General features: G+C 38.7%; 1 protein-coding gene across 4 annotated transcripts in view; it reads left to right on the top strand.

The window, feature by feature from the left end:
• Positions 1–14440, top strand: part of pkn1a (protein kinase N1a) — a 45918-nt gene extending 31478 nt beyond the window's left edge. For all 4 annotated transcript variants that reach the window (XM_083523022.1, XM_083523020.1, XM_083523021.1 and 1 more), the window contains exons 5-22: positions 198–343; positions 843–1056; positions 1210–1404; positions 4792–4901; positions 6167–6310; positions 6475–6550; positions 7030–7162; positions 7668–7755; positions 8028–8101; positions 8194–8269; positions 8354–8445; positions 9205–9381; positions 9481–9543; positions 9632–9708; positions 9785–9927; positions 10824–10931; positions 11133–11213; positions 11711–14440. In XM_083523022.1, the coding sequence (XP_083379148.1) occupies positions 198–343; positions 843–1056; positions 1210–1404; positions 4792–4901; positions 6167–6310; positions 6475–6550; positions 7030–7162; positions 7668–7755; positions 8028–8101; positions 8194–8269; positions 8354–8445; positions 9205–9381; positions 9481–9543; positions 9632–9708; positions 9785–9927; positions 10824–10931; positions 11133–11213; positions 11711–11914 (2201 nt within the window). In that variant the 3' untranslated portion in view covers positions 11915–14440. The remainder of the gene's footprint in view (positions 1–197; positions 344–842; positions 1057–1209; positions 1405–4791; positions 4902–6166; positions 6311–6474; positions 6551–7029; positions 7163–7667; positions 7756–8027; positions 8102–8193; positions 8270–8353; positions 8446–9204; positions 9382–9480; positions 9544–9631; positions 9709–9784; positions 9928–10823; positions 10932–11132; positions 11214–11710) is intronic.
• The last annotated feature ends 578 nt before the right edge of the window (positions 14441–15018 follow it).

Consider the following 15018-nt stretch of genomic DNA (forward strand, 5'->3'; position numbering starts at 1 on the left):
GACTCCATACAGAAAATATTAGCATTCATAAATTTGAAAAAAAAAAAAAATCAAGCTTTTAAAATCACATGTTTATTACTCTTCGACTTTTTTTCTAAGTAGGCTACTGTTAAATTCTTGTGTAATAATATGCATGAGTGAAAATTGAAACTAAAGGCAAGGTTTGTGAAAAGCTGAAAATCCCATCCATCTTACAGGAAAGCCCGACCCATGTGGGATAGAGCTGAGGATCGAGGAGCTGAGGCATCACTACCGAGTAGAGCATGCTGTTGCAGAGGGAGCCAAAAATGTTCTGAGGCTGTTGGGAGCCAACAAAGTGCAGGACAAAAAAGCCATGTCCGAAGTATACACACTAATACACACACACACACACACACACACACACACACACAGATTTAAGAGCATAAACAGGCTAGAAGAATCCAAATGATTATAGTCATTAAGAATGTAAAAAAAATGCAACGCATACACAATTTGTATTTTTCTTTAATTCCACTGATTAATATTTTCATGCACATTTAAGTGCTCTTTTTTTGTAAGCATGCATATGGTTTTGGTCCTTGTTTTAAATAAAAAAACCCGACATTGTCTCTCGATTATTGTCTCTTAAATGCACTTTAATTTACAATGCGCAATTCACTTAGAGCAGCTGGGCAGAAAACCAAAAATATCTCTTATGCAAATAATGTCAATAGTAATAAATGTCTTAGCGAGCCTCTCATGTTGAAGTGTATTACTCTCTCTTTCTCTCTCTCTCTCTTTCTCTCTCTCTCTCTCTCTCTCTCTCTCTCTCTCTCTCTCTCTCTCTCTCTCTCTCTCTTCCTCTTTCTCTTTCTCTTTAGGCTCAGTGTCGTCTGAGCGAGTCCACTCAGAGGCTGGATCTACTAAAGGTCTCTTTAGACCAGCGCCTGGCTGATCTACCCGAGGATCATCCCAAAGCCTGTCTAATCAAAGAGGAGCTCGTCCTGGCCTCCTCACCCACATTCAGCTCACGTCACAGCACCCCCTACCTGCACAACCAGTATAGCACACTGTCCAAACCCTCTCCTCTCACTGGTAACTTTTAAGATCTTGAAAATATTATGAAAAACACAAATAGTATTTAAACTCTGAATTTGTTTGGACAGAACTTATAAGTGTACTATGCCATAGTTCTTTTTAAAGTTAATCAATTGTGTGTGTGTGTGTGTGTGTGTGTGTGTGTGTCAGGCATGCTACAGGTGAAATTACTAGGCTGCGTGGGCATGTTGGAAGTGGTTCCGGGCCGTAGCCGTGGCAGCCCGGTGGTGTTGCCGTGCCACAGTCCCGGCGAGGCTCGCTCCTTCATGCGCAGTGGAAAAGGCCTGTACAGCCGCAGTGGCAGCGTTAGTGGCAAGAGCACACTGAAAACAGATGAGCTCTCCTGTGAGTGTGTGTTCTAATATTTGCACAATATCATCAGAGGGAGATATATACAGTATAGAAAGCATAAGTGACTGTGAATCATTTTCCCTGCTTTTAGTACAAATGCAGAGGAGACAACCATTAAAACAGGAGTGGTTTTGCAGGTGGTGGCAACAGACTCTCTCATCTTGTCCTTCCTCACTGATTTGTCTCTAGTTTTGTTGTTACTACTTGTAGCACGAGGCAGTATCTGAAACCCTGTCAGGTTGCACAAGTAGTTTAACTCTTCCAGGATGGTTCATATCTACATCCAAACTATTAGGTGGTATCAAAAAGTTTTTAGATTAGCTCAGTTTACAAGAAAGTACTATATATATATATATATATATATATATATATATATATATATATATATATATATATATATATATATATACAGTGAGGAAAATAAGTATTTGAACACCCTGCTATTTTGCAAGCTCTCCCTCTTAGAAATCATGGAGGGGTCTGAAATTGTCATCGTAGGTGCATGTCCACTGTGAGAGACATAATCTAAAAAGAAAAATCCAGAAATCACAATATATGATTTTTAAACTATTTATTTGTATGATACAGCTGCAAATAAGTATTTGAACACCTGTCTATCAGCTAGAATTCTGACCCTCAAAGACCTGTTAGTCTGCCTTTACCATGTCCACCTCCACTACATTTATTATCCTAAATTAGATGCACCCGTTTGAGGTCGTTAGCTGCATAAAGACACCTGTCCACCCCATACAATCAGTAAGAATCCAACTACTAACATGGCCAAGACCAAAGAGCTGTTCAAAGACACTAGAAACAAAATTGTACACCTCCACAAGGCTGGAAAGGGCTACGGGGAAATTGCCAAGCAGCTTGGTGAAAAAAGGTCCACTGTTGAAGCAATCATTAGAAAATTGCAGAAGCTAAACATGACTGTCAATCTCCCTCGGACTGGGGCTCCATGCAAGATCTCACCTCATGGGGTCTCAATGATCCTAAGGAAGGTAAGAAATCAGCCCAGAACTACACGGGAGGAGCTGGTCAATGACCTGAAAAGATCTGGGACCACCGTTTCCAAGGTTACTGTTGGTAATACACTAAGACGTGATGGTTTAAAATCATGCATGGCACGGAAGGTTCCCCTGCTTAAACCAGCACATGTCAGGCACGTCTTAAGTTTGCCAATGACCATTTGGATGATTCAGAGGAGTCATTGGAGAAAGTCATGTGGTCAGATGAGACCAAAATAGAACTTTTGGGTCATAATTCCACTAAACGTGTTTGGAGGAAGAAGAATGCTGAGTACCATCCCAAGAACACCATCCCTACTGTGAAGCATGGGGGTGGTAGCATCATGCTTTGGGGATGTTTTTCTGCACATGGGACAGGGTGACTGCACTGTATTAAGGAGAGGATGACCGGGGCCATGTATTGCGAGATTTTGGGGAACAACCTCCTTCCCTCAGTTAGAGCATTGAAGATGGGTCGAGGCTGGGTCTTCCAACATGACAATGACCCGAAGCACACAGCCAGGATAACCAAGGAGTGGCTCTGTAAGAAGCATATCAAGGTTCTGGCATGGCCTAGCCAGTCTCCAGACATAAACCCAATAGAGAATCTTTGGAGGGAGCTCAAACTCCGTGTTTTTCAGCGACAGGCCAGAAACCTGACTGATCTAGAGAAGATCTGTGTGGAGGAGTGGGCCAAAATCCCTCCTGCAGTGTGTGCAAACCTGGTGAAAAACTACAGGAAACGTTTGACCTCTGTAATTGCAAACAAAGGCTACTGTACCAAATATTAACATTGACTTTCTAAGGTGTTCAAATACTTATTTGCAGCTGTATCATACAAATAAATAGTTAAAAAATCATACATTGTGTTTTCTGGATTTTTCTTTTTAGATTATGTCTCTCACAGTGGACATGCACCTACGATGACAATTTCAGACCCCTCCATGATTTCTAAGTGGGAGAACTTGCAAAATAGCAGGGTGTTCAAATACTTATTTTCCTCACTGTATATATATCTACGTTTACATACTATTAAAACAGTCCCCTTGCACAGTAATACAGCGCTCACAGTGTTCCTGCCACTTCTGGAATGTATCCTGGAAGTCTTTTTTCAAAAGCGTGTGAAGAATCTTCTGTATTGGTGTCAACAACGGCGATGTTCGGGAAGAGGCTGAAGTCCACAGGAGCCAAATCTGGCGAGTAGGGTGGGTGCAGAAGTGAGATCATGTGGCTTGTTCTCTAAACATCATCATAAAGTTGCCAAATGGTTTCGACATTTTCAGGGGTCGAGCTTGTTGAAGGTCTTCATGATCTCTAGTCGTTTTCCAGTGATGTTCTTTCACTCTTAAAGCGCGCATGCTGCTCAAAACACCTCGAACGACTCGTTGTAGCATCTACGTACATCAAACGTATGTCACTTTAAACGTCCCGATTTTCACATTTGCTCTTTGTTCTAACATGATGAAAATCCATGATGAAATCGCAGACGTGGTAAGGCACATGGTCAAAATAGCACCAGCAGTCTTGAAACTTTTTGATACCACCTAGTATTTAAGATGACTGTTTGGTTATATTCGTATCCATGGATTATCAGTGAATAGATTGGTGACAAATTATATAAAATTGTATTCAATTTTATTTCTATCTCACAGTGGGATTTATCTCAAAGCAACTTTACAGAATGTAAGAATTATAGAACAAAATTAACTTTTATTTAAATTGGTGTATTTATCAGTGATAAGCAAACCTGGGTCGACTGTGGCAAGAAAAAACTTCCTTAGATGTTATAAGGAAGAAACCAGACTCTAAATGGAACCCATCTTCATTTAGGTGACACCAAGAGTGTGATTATAAACCATTACAACATTAAAGACAGTGTGAGTGAGAAATATCATGAGTGTGTGATTATTTTAGTGAGTAATTTCCTTTTTACAGTATTATACAGTAGAGTCTTTTGGAGTTGTGGAACCAGGAGCTCCCGAACGACTTCTACATTAGCTGAGATCATTATAGATTCAACACCAACTCCTCCATGCCAAAGCTTTTAAATGTTCAATAATGGAGTAACAGCATATGTAGCATTTTATTTTGAACGTTGATTAAGAGGTTGTTTTTCCTCAAATGTCCGAAATCTCCATAACGTAAGACACAACTAGAGCTGCCCCAATCTCTGGATGCCTCAGGATGGGTAGAAAAAGAGAAACGGTGGAGAGGAATTAGTGTAGCAAATTGATCGAAGTATTTATAGCAACGATTTTTCTCTTCACATCAATCATGCCTTGGCTGGTTGTCTACATTTGGTGTGTGGTGTAACTCAACCAGTATCTTCTGTGTGTGTGTGTGTGTGTGTGTGTGTGTGTGTGTGTGTGTGTAGCGGACGTGAGTGCTGTGCTGAAGCTGGATAACACTGTGGTGGGTCAGACAGCGTGGAAGACAGTTGGAGAAAATACTTGGGACCAAACATTCACTATAGAGTTGGAAAGGGTGAGCATTAATAACCAATACACTACAGGTCACAGTTTTATGGGTATATGGAATAAAAAAAGGTAAATGTCAGCTGACTAAATCTGTTCATTTAAAATACTTGACTACATGAAGAGATTTTTAAACTACAACCAGTTCACTTTAATGGTACATAATTTTATTCCATTTGCCAAACCTGTAGCAATAAAATGAAGCTCAGGTAATTATGCTTTTTTGAACATTTAGTGGTAGGATGGCATTTGATCATAGTAAAATACTAGTACATTCTACATTTTAATTGCTGTTACTCTGATATATGTTATTCTACTTTATACCACAGTATTATTGAGTTCTCAATACGGATTTAATAAAAGATATGGATACAGGGCTTGTATGGTGGATGTTCCACATTCATTGATTTAAAAAATAAATTGGGTAATTGATACTATTTGATATGTAAGGTGTAGGTTCAGTTGGCAGTTTTGGAAGAAGGTTCCAGTATCAACATTTTGTAACAGTCAGAAAAAAAGCTGTAACGCTATGTTTTCCACCACAGTAAAGTCTTCAGCATGGAGAAGTCAGTGCTTTGAAGTTTTTCTCTGAAACATGGCTAGCTCTCTTTTTCTTTTTTTGTTGTTGAATTTGCATCGAGAGAGAGAAGAAGAAAGCAAATGAACAACTGTTCACTATCTTTCTTTTTTGTGAATGTTTCGAAATTGAAACTTTCATTCGAGTACAATCATATAGCATATTTCAAAAAGCATATAATGATATGTACAATTTCTTAATGTGTTTTAAATATAAATGATACCCAAAGTTGTTGGAACGTATAACATAAAACGTGGGGAGGAGGAAATGATAAGTAACTATATACATAAAGGGGGGTGGGGAATGTGTCAGAATTCAATTCCATCCAACGTAATCTCAAATGAGTTGTGTTATGTATATAAATATTAAACCGTGTACATATATATTCACACAAACTTTTACATACATACATACACAAGCATATATTATACACATATATTTATCTATATATAAATCATCTTCTATTTACTTATAGCGACAAAATCAGATCTTCATTTTTGATACATATTCAACGTATTTCCTCCATTTTCCCAGAAATGCATCCTATAAATCATATCCTATAAATATAAAAAAAAATAAAAATCATATAAATCTCTATGGACACATCTATCCAGTTATAATCTAAATATAATCATTGTTCATTCATTTTAAAGACGGTGTGTGTGTGTGTGTGTGTGTGTGTGTGTGTGTGTGTGCAGTCTAGAGAAATGGAGATAGCTGTGTATTGGAAAGACTATCGCTCTCTGTGTGCCCTGAAATTCCTGAAGCTGGAGGATTTCCTGGATAACCAGAAACACACAGTTAAACTGGAGCTGGAACCACAGGGCCTGCTGCTGGCTGAGGTATACGCACACACACACACACACACACACACACACACACACACACACACACACACACACACACACACACACACACACTTCTACACCCATTTATAAAGATGTTGTTACTGTCGGTCTAATATCTCAGCCTTGTGTGTATGTATGTGTGTGTGTTTGTGTTCCAGGTGACATTCTTTAACCCAGTCATTGAAAGGGTTCCACGCCTTAAGAGGCAGAAGAAAGTGTTCTCTAAGCAACAGGGTAAACAGCTTTCCATTTAATCCAAATGTAATCGTCCACTCGAGACTTTCCTTTAGTCGCATTTTGTTCTTCGTTAACGCCATGCAGACCCGCTTATGTGAAAGACACAATGTGGCTATAAACATGCAGCTGCATATTTTCCACATCTGCACCTCATCTGCTTTGATCTGTCTGACTCACTGGATGTTCTAATGGTTGATCAAACACCCGGTCGAGTTCACACTCTGTTAAGGTCATGTATGGATGTAGACTTTATATAACCATGTGCTAAAATACACACTGAAAAGAAAAGAGGTTCCGGAAGTGAGAGGGTGGAATAGAAGCAGCCTGATGTATACATGAACATCATAATAAAGCATTTATATGAGCCAATTTTAAGCGCTCAGAAAAATTTGATAGCGTTCACTCAGACAGCAAATAAATACGTTTTGCTGTATTGTGTGTGAAGTGTGTGTTAAATCTTGTGCGTTTATCTACAGGTAAAGCTTTCCTACGTGCGCGCCAGATGAACGTGGATATCGGCACGTGGGTGCGGCTGTTAAGAAACGCCATTCCGACCGTTAACAACACGGGAACCTACAGTCCCAATGCTGCTCACACAATACAGTCTGGGTAATAAACACATTAATAATACACTTATACACACATTTAATGCATATGCAGTGTAGACGCATGAGATTACCGGTGAAATCGCGTAGCATATTTTGTACATTTTGGATGATTATATACCATGAAGCAACATTTAATATATAACACAAAAGCATAGACAAAAGACAAAAGAAAGTTTCTCAGTGTTTGTTTGTTAATGCTGTTTGAATGCTCACACACAAATAAAAGTTAAAGTCTTCATGAATCTATGAATATTTTTAGGTTTATTCATTAAGAAATCACACCTGATTGGTTACTGCTTTTTAGGACTGAGGGGAAAATAAGAAATAATAGCATTCATTTTTAAGGTGTTCTCTCTTTATTTGTGCAAAATCCCCAAGTTCAGCTTTTTTTTAAAACAATTTAGAAAACACTGGCCATACCAAGTCACTGTATTGTTATTATATTTACTATTCATCTATATAAGTTTCTGGTTTTCATCTGTGTGTTTGACATGTCCATGTTGTAGGGAGATCTCTGTAGAGAAACTCAGCCTGGACTCGGAGTCCCCCATGAAAGTGGAACTCAGGAGAGACATGACAGATGGACAGACACCGGTGAGAAAACAGATCTCGTGTGTCCTGCTTAAGCTGTTTTTAAACAACATTAATACGTTAGTATGCCTATAGTAAAATGTCCTCCGTTATAAAATTCCCAGAGGAAAATTGTGTGCATGAGAAATGATGTGATATGACCCTCACAGTCTGAAGGGCTGTGTAAAAGTCTAGACACTGCCATTCATATGGATTGAAGTCAGTGTCTGTTCTTTTCCTTCACCTTTGTCCTGTTATTCATTTACTCTTTGTTTAATGTTTCTTCATGATTTCAGGAAAAAACGAATATCATTGAGCCTCCTCAGGACTCTACACCTCAACGACCCAACAGAACACACTCGCTCAGCGGGTATTCACACCCACACATGCGAAGATATACACATCATTATTTTGTTGTTTGTGTTACATTTTCTTTATTTATATGTAACTGATTTTCTGCAGCAAACAGAAGAAAACTCCATTGGGGCTTCAGAATTTCCGGTTGATTGCTGTGCTGGGTAGAGGCCATTTTGGCAAGGTAAACATCGTCCCTTATGATGTCCTTGGTTGAATTCGACTTTTCCTTTTCCGCAGTTTTACTGTAAATTACTTTTTTGTTTAGGTATTGCTGGCGGAATATAAGAAATCAGGCTCAATGTATGCTATTAAAGCACTTAAGAAAGGAGACATTGTAGCCCGAGATGAAGTGGAGAGGTAAGTCTGCATCAGGAGGCATTTAGAGTGGTAGTCTGTAGCTGACAACATGCGCATTGACAGCACCCAAGTGTTTAATAAATCATCAAATAAAATACAATCATACACTGATCAGACATAACATTATGACCACCTGCCTCATATTGTGTCGGGTCCCCTTTTGCTGCCAAAAAAGTCCTGAACCTGTCGAGCATCAACAGCATTAAACTTCTTCAGCAATATGAGATACAGTAACTCGTCTGTTGTATCGGACCACACGGACCAGCCTTCGCTCCTCATGTGCATCAGTGAGCCTCGGCCACCCACGACCCTTATGATAGATACTGACCACTGCAGACCAGGAACAGCCCACAAGAGCTGCAGTTTAGTCTAGACGTTACAATTTGGCCCTCGTTCAAACTCAAATCCTTACGCTTGCCCAGTCTTCCTGCATCTAACACATCAACATTGATGTTTACTTGCTGCCTAATAAATTAACTAACTATGAATATTTATCATTAATCAACCACATTGTATGTGGAAGTGGACAGATAGCAGATCGCTGCCCTGTTACATGGGCAAAAAACAGCCCAGGTCTTAAAGGAAGCACATGTTAACCCAGTGCTAGTATTTGGGCGAGGATGACCTCAGGTGGTGTGTGGTGGAATTGTCCAGTGAGAGCTTAACTGAATTATAACACACTACATGCTGAAGTCTCTTAATGTAAAACCTTATGGTACTTATGGTTCTGGTCACTTCTGTCTTCTTCACTGTCGTCAGCCTGATGTGTGAGAAGCGGATTTTTGAGATCGTGAACAGCTCTCAGCACCCGTTCCTGGTGAACCTGTTCGCGTGCTTCCAGACGCCGGAACATGTATGTTTTGTGATGGAGTACACAGCGGGTGGAGATCTCATGATGCACATTCATGCTGATGTATTCGACGAGCCACGGGCTGTGTACGTAGACCACGTGTTTGCTGACGTGTATTACGTTTACATTACAATGGATCTGTCGCAGGATGGATTGTGGGTAACGATACTTATGTCTCTTTGCAGGTTTTATGCTGCCTGTGTGGTGCTTGGCCTTCAGTTTTTACACGACAACAAGATTGTATATCGGTATGAAACCCATCCGTTGTGTATGTTTTCTTCTTTGTATCTTATCATTTTATCTGTTAGATAATGACTTCACTCTTTTAATATTCAGGGACCTAAAATTGGACAATCTGCTGCTCGACACAGAAGGATACGTTAAAATTGCTGACTTTGGACTGTGTAAAGAAGGTATGAGCAAATGAGCATTACAATAACCATTACAACAACATTATCTTAACCTTTGTGTTGTTGTATTTCTCTTCAGGTATGGGCTTTGGGGACAGGACGAGTACGTTTTGTGGCACTCCGGAGTTTCTCGCTCCAGAGGTTTTGACAGACACGTCCTACACACGGGCAGTGGACTGGTGGGGACTCGGAGTTCTGATCTACGAGATGCTTGTCGGAGAGGTAGTAAGGGGTGGGGGTTGTTTGTGGTTGTGTAATTTCTTTTTTTTTTTATCGTTTAAAGGAGATCTTCAGCATTTTTAAACCTAATCTCCATCCGGCACATCTGTTTTAAAGACAGGGTGTCCTGTAATGAGAAAAGAATCTTTTAGAAAACTGATAGCAATGTGAAGGGAAATAAAACCTACTATATATGAATATCACATTAAAGACATGCAGTGTAAAAACAGCTAAAGGCAGGGGGTTTCAATCCAATCTCTGTGCATCACATGTATAGTGTGTGTGTGTGACACTAAGTGTATGTGTGACCGCGGACAACAGTTTTTGACGTCTACCTGTTCCGAGAAAAGAACAGAAAGCCTTTTTGCTTAAAACACAAATTTTGCCAGTAACATACTTGAACTAACTCAAATCTACAAACTTGATACTCTAAGAATAAAGGTCTCAGGATGAACCAGACCTAATAGAATGTGTACCAAATCATCATGCTGTTAAAAAAATAACAAAAATCACCATTACATTTTTTTTTTTATTTTGTGTTTTTTTTTTATGTAGGAACACAAAACATAGATTTAATTAGCAATTATACAATTTAATAACTTAATTTAAAGTAATTGAAATCAATTATACATTTAAAGCCTGCAGATATATTTGCCTGAAGAACATGTTTTATGTACAACTTTATTAAAGGCCCTAACAAGACTTCTATTATAAGTGTTTTAAAGTTCCACACCTTTAACTGGTGTAATAAAAAAAAAAAAACACTGATTGTTCTGTCAATACTGGAAATTGTTTATTAACAAATTTAGCCAACCAGTTTCTTTTAACCTTTATTCACTTAGGCGGTTGCTTTTAGGAAACTCCTTCGGTACCTTTAATTCTTCTCGTTCTCTTTCTAGTCTCCATTTCCAGGAGATGACGAGGAGGAGGTGTTTGACAGCATAGTGAACGACGAAGTCCGTTACCCGCGATTCCTGTCGTCAGAGGCGATCGGCATTATGAGGAGGGTGGGTTCCCTACATGCACAAACACAATAAAGCACACAGAGTTTGTAGCCTGATTATAAAAGAGTAGACATAACAGCAGGCATGTGCATGGTGAGTGAACGGTAACCGATGTTAACTGGTCTACTGCAATATTTGAAAGATTTGAAGTAAAAATGGAAGTTGCACTGGAGCATTAAGGATTTGTTTTATGTCTGTTGACAGCTTTTGAGGAGGAATCCGGAGAGGAGGCTGGGTTCTGGAGAGAAAGATGCTGAAGAAGTTAAGAAACAGCCTTTCTTTAGGGTAAGTGAACGAAACATCTTGGCTTTTATGCGTTTTACGCAGTATTTAGGTATTCAAAGGCTAACAGCTATAGACAAAGCTTGGTGGGGATTCATGTGTGCTTTTTAAACATCACATTCCACATTTAGTCACCATTCCACATTACGGTTATAATAACCTGAACTCATGGCCAGTATATGACACAGAATTCCACCCTTTGTATTTATAGGCGAATCAAAATCATCTTTATTGCTGAGTATCATTGATTGCATGTACAAGGAATTTGTAATGGTGTACTGGTGCTATAAAAATATAAAAATAAACTTTTGATAACCTATTATTGTGTTTTTTTAATTCTTATTGTTTTGCATAAATATAAAGCAATTAAATCTATCTCAGGTCTGATGTGCAGAATTTCACCACTGAATACTTACTATATATGTTTCACTGAATACAGGCCGGAGTTTGTAAATATAAATGCTATCTCGTATGTCATCCTTTCTCTCTTTCTTTTATAGAATATGGACTGGGAGGCTCTCCTCCAGCGTAAACTTCCTCCCCCATTCGTTCCCACTGTCGGAGACAAAGAGGACGTGAGTAACTTTGACGAAGAATTCACAACGGAAGCGCCCACCCTCACGCCGCCGAGAGAACCCCGCGTGCTCTCGCGCAAAGACCAGGACAGCTTCCGTGACTTTGACTATGTCTCTGACCTCTGCTGAGCTCCTGTAACACTCACACAAAATCCAGGGGTCATGAGTCTTCTAGGATTGTTCATTTCTTCCCACTGTTATAAAGAAAGACGGTCATAACCACTACACTGTGACACAGCAAAGATGAAGGGCTGCTGATTACGATGGCTCGTGTGTTCAATAGAAGACCTGGCGTTTTTACACTGTGATTGAGGACGAAAGTGCAAAAGACCAGAAATTTAATAGAAACGAGGATTTCTTTTTTTGTTGGTTTTCAAAATCCAACATTTATTCATGTGCCGAATGCTTCTCTACAGAGAGACCTATAACTGAGCCAGAATCCAGTTTAAGCACATGGCTAAGAAAAGTTAGGGGACACAAAAGAGGCTCTCAGACAAACCTGGGATTTGTGGCTTTCCAGCCACAAGTACAGAGTCCTCACCACTGAGCTACCACTGCCCGCTTGCAGTTAAAATGTCGTCTTTGCTGTTTGTCTGTCTCTAAATTTCACCTCACAGCCATTCGGTAAAAGAAGATCCTCTTTTTTTCTTACTTGACACGGTGTTTGGACCCATTGAAACGCTTTTACATTCTCAAAAGAAATGGGAATGCCTTAATTTTATACACTGTCTGTTTAGACACTTTTAGTCTTAGATCTGTTATAAGCATGTTCGTCGAAAGAAAGAAACTGAAAAAGATCTTGGAAATGGGTGGAGTGATGTGAAACAGAATGAGAAATTATGAAAGTCACTTGATAGAAAATAGTGCTACGTACATTTACAGAATTGAATTGTGCATCAAAAACTCCTCATACAATTCACATTATATATAATACTGTGGTTATAGCACCAGGCATATGACATCAACCCCACCAGCCCAACTTTTTAACTAACAAAAGGTTTCAGGGGTTTAAATGAATGGGGAAAAAAAACCGATCCTGTGCTAAACGTAACTCAGATACTTGGTGCCCAACTCTAGACATTAGTCTTAAACCAGTGCTCATTGAACATCACAGAACAGATGATAGTTTAGCTGGGGGTGTAAACTAGAGGTCGGCCGATCATGGATTTTTACAGATATCGATAGCTAGATTGGATTCTACTAGCCAATACCCTATTAATCAAATGATAATTTTAAAATAGATTCCGGATAAAAACACTCCGGAAAAAAAATATTAATATATTAATTAATAAATATCATTATATTATTCATAAATTGTAAAAAATTAATATAGTATATAAAGCAGCATGTAGTCTCACGTGTAAAAAAACAAAAAAACAGCACGTGGTGTCAGTGATTTGCCTCTAGAGGCCGCTCTTGTAATGACGACAAACGCAAGCAGGAAAAACTACCGGTATGGATTTTTGCCGATAGATCCAACAATCTATTGGTGCAAATTAATCTGCAAAACAGATGAATCGGTCGACTTTTAGTGTAAACCTTAGGCTTGCACGTGATGTGCTACAAATCTGATTTGATGACATTCCTGATTCTGCTATGGTGTGCTATAATTTGATTCAGTAGCCTTCTATTGATATCCACTTTTGTTTAGAATCTGGTGTATCTGTATTGTTAATTTGCAAATTATCATGATGATGATAATGAGAGGGACTATTTTATGTATCAGCGTTACCGGCAAAATTAAACAGGCAAATTTTTTTTAACCTGTTTACAGCTCAATTAAAAAAATTCATAATTGTTGATTTGTGGTTGTCAGTAAGTTTGGATTTTAATTTGATGCACTGATCATCATTACAACTCGTTATACTGTAATCCCACGTTTACAAATGAAAAACCGTGATAAACCCCAAAAAATGCTATTATATGTATACAGTGCTTTACTGTATTAACATTTTACTTCATTTTAAAATTAATAATTATATTTTTATTAATAAATGTCATTATTTCAACATAAAACTCCATAAAAACTATTCCCTATAAGTTTTTTGATCTGTCGTGCTATCCATGAGAGACCGGGAAAATCAGCCAAAAAATTTGTTATGTGACAAATGCAATTTAGCGAAAAAGCGGTGATTACTGTACCCCGATCTTAAACACATCCAAATGTACTTTTACCTCAGAACAGTTTGGGATTAAATTATTGCAATGAAGGACATAACAGGTTCAGATCAAAACCTGCTGTGAGTTCTTGGGTTTTTTTCCCCGTTTCTTTTAATGAAGGATGGCTTTTTAGTTCTTGTCTTTTTTTTCTATGTTGTGGGTGGAAATATGTAGCAAATTGTTTTTACAAATCCTAATCCTGTATTTGTTACATTTCTACCCATTTTATATTTCCCCTCTTTGGAATCGTTGGCTTGTGTCAGATATGAATACACTGTGATAAACCTGTAGCACAACTCCTTGGTAGACTATTTTCCTGAAGACGCCGTTAACGTCTGTGCTTCACAACCATTACGACATCCGGACAGTAAATCAGACTTCACTCTGTTTTCACTTTCCAGTTATCTGGAGGTCAGTATCAATCCTGTCTATCCAGTGTACACCTATACACAACATTTGAGATGAGCTCTATTTATAAAGATGTGTTGTACAAAACTGCTGTGTTTGTCTATATATACAGTACACACACACACACACACACACACACACACACACACACACACACACACACACACACACACACACACACACACTCATTTATACTTTGAGGCAATTCAGTTCCAACAGTTTACCTTTGCAGCATGTGGGTAGAAATTGACGAGATTTCAAGGGGAAAGCCTTGTGTACATGAGGGGAACATAGACAGAAACTTAGGACAGGCAGATGTTACTAGTAGAATTATACTATTATAAATCACTCAGCAATCACGTCTTAGGAAGAAGATCCATGTTATTTGTGATACACACAGTATAGAGATTTCTCTCAAGCCCTTTTTCACCACATCTGTTCATTTGTACAAAGCTCCAGATGTCTCCTTTCAGTCAGAATCAACTGAAATCACATTCTAGGAACCTTCAGACACTCAAATGCCATTTAACCACTCAAATATGTAGCCCAGACTGATTTGTGCCTTTGGTTGGGTATCTTACATAGTAATGTCATCTTGATTGATTTATCTTCAGCGTTAGTTTCAATACCAGCACCCAGGATCTCCTGTAAATGGATATATTCAA

Source organism: Silurus aristotelis (assembly GCF_946808225.1).
Source record: "Silurus aristotelis genome assembly, chromosome: 20".
Classification (NCBI taxonomy): domain Eukaryota; kingdom Metazoa; phylum Chordata; class Actinopteri; order Siluriformes; family Siluridae; genus Silurus; species Silurus aristotelis.